Source organism: Amblyomma mixtum, chromosome 10 (genome assembly GCF_055824585.1).
Source record: "Amblyomma mixtum isolate Tamu chromosome 10, ASM5582458v1, whole genome shotgun sequence".
NCBI lineage: Eukaryota > Metazoa > Arthropoda > Arachnida > Ixodida > Ixodidae > Amblyomma > Amblyomma mixtum.
The window spans coordinates 25,751,151-25,757,223 of NC_143021.1; the positions used below are offsets into that span (position 1 = coordinate 25,751,151).

At 47.3% G+C, this 6,073-nt stretch overlaps 1 protein-coding gene across 1 annotated transcript in view; it reads left to right on the forward strand.

Annotated features, from left to right (window-relative positions):
* The window catches only part of LOC149325419 (calcium-activated chloride channel regulator 1-like), a 28,322-nt gene extending 24,053 nt beyond the window's left edge, over positions 1-4,269 (forward strand). Inside the window, exon 6 of the mRNA XM_089564276.1 lies at positions 4,137-4,269. Within this exon, the coding sequence (XP_089420402.1) occupies positions 4,137-4,269 (133 nt within the window). The remainder of the gene's footprint in view (positions 1-4,136) is intronic.
* The last annotated feature ends 1,804 nt before the right edge of the window (positions 4,270-6,073 follow it).

The following is a 6,073-nucleotide window of genomic DNA, read 5'->3' on the forward strand; positions in this document are numbered from 1 at the left end:
TCCATCCACCTAACTCTCTGCCTACCCCTGCTATGCTGGCCTTCTCTTGGAAACCAGTTCGTTACTCCGAAGGACCATCAGTTATCTTGCCTTCGGATTACGGGCACCACAGGAAACATTTTCAGTGTCGAGATCGTGGACCCCGGAGGCAGCCGCGGCGGCCAAGGCGGTTACTGGCCCTCGGTTTTCTAACTAGCTCAAATCACCATACGTAACACATTGTTGGGAAGACTAAGAGCTGTTTTTCTGAAGTTAGCGAATATACTCATGCAGTTTATTTCTTCTAGGACGGCTTCTTGCCAACAATTCCAGCTCGGTCGGCTAGCATACACGTTTGTGGCACCCAAGAATCTGACAGGACAGCAGCTTGGGCATGTTGGTTATTCATTTGTGAGAGAACAGCGCAAAACACCGGGACAAGAGACAAGCGCTGCTTGCCAGCGCTTGTCTCTTGTCCCGGTGTTTTGCGCTGTTCTGTCACAAACCAAGAATCTGAGTCTGACCTTACAGAGAAATGCGTGAAAAAGTACGATTTTTCGTAGCGCTTGTGTCAGTGTAAGAAACAAATTTAATTTCTTTGCCTTAAGTGAACCTTCATACACATTGTCCAGATGCGACTTCAGTGCATATATTGACATCAAAAAGCGTTTCATTGGTATGCTCATACCGCCGGACAAGAAAACAAAGCCCTGTGCCGATTCCAAAAAGTCGAGTGAGGATAAAATTATTGACTAGCGACGCAACTTCGAGAGTACGATACCACATAGTAACCTCACGACGGCGTTCACAAGACCAGAATATAATGCATGAAGGTGCCTCAGTTGGTTTCCAGACTAGCTTGTAATTCAAATTCGGTATCGGCAGAACTAATGTTCACATGCCTGTAAAAGCTGCGCACAACAGTATGCTATATGACAAGCTTCCTACTTGGGTCACTACACTTCTATACCATGTTATCGTAAAGCATGGATTAGCCTGCACTTATCAAAACCGACATTACCACTTCCAATAACAGATTAAGGCTGGTAGCCCCAGAACATAGTCTCCTTGCAAAGCTTTCCCAAATTTTTCAGCCACCTTCTCGGCATGTCGCAGGTGCTCCGTCCTCTTGAATTTGGTCTCCTGACCAGTGCATTCTGATAGACCTTGCCATCAGAATGTGCGGATCTGTTCCAGGAAGCTATGAAGAATATTGACATGTTTCAATAAAGAGCAAGTATTGACTTACTTGCATCCACCCTAGTGCAGCCGAACAGCTAGAAAAGAAAACTGCACAGCTTTCAAGGAATCTTTATAGATGAAGAAAGATTCGACCTGGTCAGGGAATCGAACCCAGTACAACCGCTTATCCAGGGCAGTCGTTCTAGCATCGAAGCTAGCGAGAGCGACTAGCAGACGGTAATATAAGATCGAATTGATCAAGTGGAAACGTTATTAGCGCACTGTTCACAGGGATACCCCAAGCTAGAGAATATTTGTAATAAGGGGATAATATTGCTCTTTAGCATCAATCCCTGTGCACCCATAGCTATAGGTGGCGGTCGCGGGCACAGTCCTTGAACAAGGAGGAATTTCTCTACAGCTACGAACTTTCAAAGCTGTAACGCTTTCCTTTGTTGCCGTATCTCTTCGCTTGTGCAGTTGCTAATGAGCAACTACTCTCTTATTAATGAGAAAGCTCTCATTATGGCTCACTTGTCGGATGCTCGGTGTTCCGCCTTCTAGAAACTGGTGGCACTCCTGACGCCATCAGCAGAGAAACGATAATGAAGTTTCTTAAATTAAATTTCCTCAGAAGCGGGTGTCGATGCTAGGCCGGCTCGAAGACATCCGCTTGACATGTCGCTTCATTAGAGCACTAAGCCTTTACCGCAGGAGAAAACCCCCAACGCTGAATTGCCAGTTTCTCACGCTGGGATTGAGTATCGTCATCTTCAACAACTACCATTCGGGCGGCGCAAACAGATCACCTTGCTGCCCACTTCATTTGAGCACTACATCATCGGCGCAACACAACACGCTTCGGCCGCCGCGGTGGCTCAGCGGCTATGGTGCTCGGCTGCTGACCCAAAAGACGCGGGTTCGATCCCGGCCGCGGCGGCTAGAATTTCTTTGGAGGAGAAATTCTAGAGGCCCGTGTACTGTGCGATGTCAGTGCACGTAAAAGAACCCCAGGTGGTCGAAATTTCCGGAGCCCTCCACTACGGCGTCTCTCATAGCCTTAGTCGCTTTGGGACGTTAAACCCCATAAACCAAACCAAACCAAACAACACCCTTCGCGCTAAACTGCCAGTCTGCCGCTTAGAATTTAGATATGGTCGTCTTCATCAACTTCCATTCGGGCTGCGCGGACAGATCAGCTTCACTGGCCGCTTCATTAGAGTAGTACGCCATCGCCGCAGGCGAACACTCCGCGTGCATGCTTTCGCTTTCACAGCACGCAATTAACCTTAAGTGACATCCGTCATTTCGCGCTGTAGAGTAGTAATGCGGGATAGCACTAAATTCTTTAAGGCGGCAGAAGACCTGATGAAGAAAAGCGGAAGCGTAAATACCTCGAACCGCCTGGATAAAACAGAATTGGTCGTATTGTGAAAGCTGACAAATAAGCTTAATTTAGTCGGCATGAGAAAGTGTTATACGAAGAGAAGGGAGCGTTCTCTAAAAAAAAGGTCCCCTATAGGTTGTAAAGAGGAAGAAAGTCATAAGCAGAAATCAGTTGTACGCGCTACGAACCAGAGAGATCAGTGTACTCAGCAGTGTCATTTTATAAAATGGTTGAGGTAGCGGAGAAATTGCACACAGAACTCTGAAGTAGCCGATACATTTTTCTCTATAATGGTCGAAGCATCGGTTCCGAAAGCGGCAGAGCCATCGAGTCGTTCACAGGGAAAATAAAGACAAAAACAGAAATCAGGAACGGCGTCACGCAAGCAGCCGCAACATGAATTATCTCTGATAGTGTTCACCACGTATTCATATAACGCATTCGGAGACATGGATTGAGAAGAGTAGGGGATAAACATTAACATGAAATACGTTTGAAATATAGATTTGACGATAAGATTGCATTGCTATATAACTCAGGTGTCGAATTGGAAAGCAATATGAGAACCTATAGTCACGCAAAGCGGTACGGTGGATCTAAATTTGGGCATGCAAAGAAGTACCGTAATATTCATCACGCTCAAAAGGAAACAGCAAAAAGCTTATCGGTGTGACACGCTCGAAGTGCTAAGGTATACCACCTACTACGGAATCGTAGTGATCGCAAATCCACACCACGACTCTGAAGTCTGCAAGAAAATATAAATTAGGCGGCGCGCATTAGGCAAACACTCTACAATCATGCATGACAATTTACCAGTATCCATGAGGAGAAAAGTATAAAACAGCTGTATCTCACCAGTGCTCACCTACGGGGCAGAAACGTGGAGGCTAACGAAATGAGTTTAACTAAAGGACATCGCAGCGAGCTATGGAAAAGAAAATCATAGATTTAATGTTAAGAGGGCGCAAGAGAGCAGACTAGGTGATGGTACAAGCTGGAATTAACAATATCCTAGTCGAAAATTGGGCTTGGACAGGGCATGTAATGCGGAGGCAAGGTAATCGATAATCGTTAATTATAACGAACAGTATAACAAGAGACGGCAAGCGTAGCAGGATGCGGCTGCAAGTCAGATGTTAGATGAGACCAGGAAGTTTGAAGCGATATAGTGGCCGCAGCTTGCACAGGAGAGGGTTCTTTGGAGAGATATGAAAGAAGCCTTTTTCCTACAATTGGTGTAATGAGCCTGATGAAGACCAATCCACTCTAGCCTTGGGGATTTCACTAGGCATCTTACTAAAAGTTTCAGGGCGAGAAGGGGCGAAAGAAAAGTGTTACTTATTCGATACTTCTCCTCATTGTGGCTCCGCCCAATCCACTTCAGGAGTAGTCTTGCTCACAATGACGCTAATAAAATTTTTTCCATCCCCAATTATAATTGTTGTTGTCGAAATGAAACCAAAATACACTCAGCAACGAACTTAAGAACTTTCACTGTTTCGGTATTCAGTCTTTGTGTACAGCGATATTTTTCCCTTTAGTGAAGTATTGATTATTCTTATACGGCGATATTTTTCTCTTTCAGGCTGACGTCCTCGCTCTTAACGAAGTCACTGACTACCACCTTCATACTGACGCAGCGCCCCACAGCCACTAGCATGGTTTTCATCTTCGATATTGGCGACATGACAAAGGTTTATAACGTTCATACGCAGTAATTTCTAATTTTTTTACCAGCTGCCTTTCAGAGTAATAAACTGGAAAACTGATGTATCTCTAGTGGACGCGTGCTGCGCGTTTATATCGGCATTTATATGCAGGGCCTTCAGCGATGTCAAGCATTTCTTCATCGGGTGTTGTTTACCTAATTGAGGCAAAGTACTTCTTTCTCTAGCATGGTCGAATCCGGCATTGCGGAAATTAGCTAGCAATTTATTATCCATTAAAGTGAGGTCATAATGTTTTAAGAAGTGGGCGGGGGGAGGGACGGGTGCGACTTGTTATATTAACTGCACATAAACCTTAGCCCTTCACAGCAGGAGAGCGAGAACTTCAAGAGTGCCGCCTTGCAGACACGTTTTTTTTGCTATTAATGAATGCATAATTAAAAATATTAGCATGGTTTCACTTTGGACCACCAACTACACAAGTTACAGTAAATAGTTTGATTTTGTTTTTCGGGGTTTACGCCCCAAAGCGACTCACTTGATGGTGGATGCCGTAGTGGAAGACTCTGGATAATTTTTCTACCTTGGACTTTTAACGCGCACTGACATCGCATAGTACACGAGCCTCTAGTATTGCACCTCCATAGAGATGCGACCATCGCGGCCGTGATCGAACCTGCTTCCTTCGGGTCAGCAGCCGAGCGCCATAACCACTGAGCCACCACTGCGGCTCGTTTGCAGTCATTAGTGAGGCAATTAGATCAATAACCTTTCTTAAGGTAATGACTGGTATGCTTATAACATCGGATTTGTGGGTCAAGGTAACCTTTTTATATTGTGACGAAGACGAAGCTGGCAGTGGCGCGGGACGGAGCGCCCGCGCTAGGCCAGCGGCCATTAAATCATCTCATAGCCATGGTTCACCACGTCTCATTCTTCGGCTGGCCGCCGCGTAACATTTGGTGTGAGGTGCTGGGGTCCCTTCATCGCCATCCTGGTCACGGAGCTTCGGCGTCCTGGGCCTGCCGTGGACGTCGGCCGTGAGTACCTGGCCAGCGCCGCACGGCCGTGCCCCAGCCCGCCCGACCTGAACCGACCTCGACGCTCACCCCAGCCCCGTCCCCCGCCCGGACCACACTACACGACGACCCAAGACCCGACAGACCCAAGACCCGACGGACCCAAGACCCCACCGACCCAAGACCCCACTGACCCAAACGTGAAGACACCGTCCCCCTGCCTCTGCCGTTCGGTGCGTCCAGAGACCTCGGCCGTCAGCTCCTGGCACCCTACGGCCCGGATGCGTGTTCGCCAAATGCAGCCGGTACAGCCAGCGTTGACAGCGCCGCCCACCGGCAGGTAGCAGCCACATTAAGGCTGGTTATAAATATTCATTCAGAACGACAGCTTGACGTCGCTGCTATGGCGCAGTGGATTAGAGGCTCGTTTTGCGTATGGAAGGTCGGCCGTTCGACTCCGCTCTTTGTACTGTAGTTTTATTGTTTTTTTTAATTTCATTTTTTTCAATTATTTCCCTTTTAGGTCGCAAATCGTGATGCTTAGTGGCATATAACGCCGTTTAAGAGGATTTATTATCCCTTTTAGGTAAGGCGTAGTGACAATCTTCAGTCACCGTGATAAATTCACCGTGGTTTCAAGCCTTGTGGCTGTACAGGCTGCAGTTGGCGAATACGCGGCCCGGATGCTTCGTGGACCAGGACTCATTATCTCATCTTTCTCATCGTGGCGGCCAACACTGCACCATCTTTAACATATTGTTCGATCCTTCACTCAAGACCATCGCCACTTCGCCGTCTGTTCGTCACCGATCGGGACGATCGCTCGGAGGCCCCGG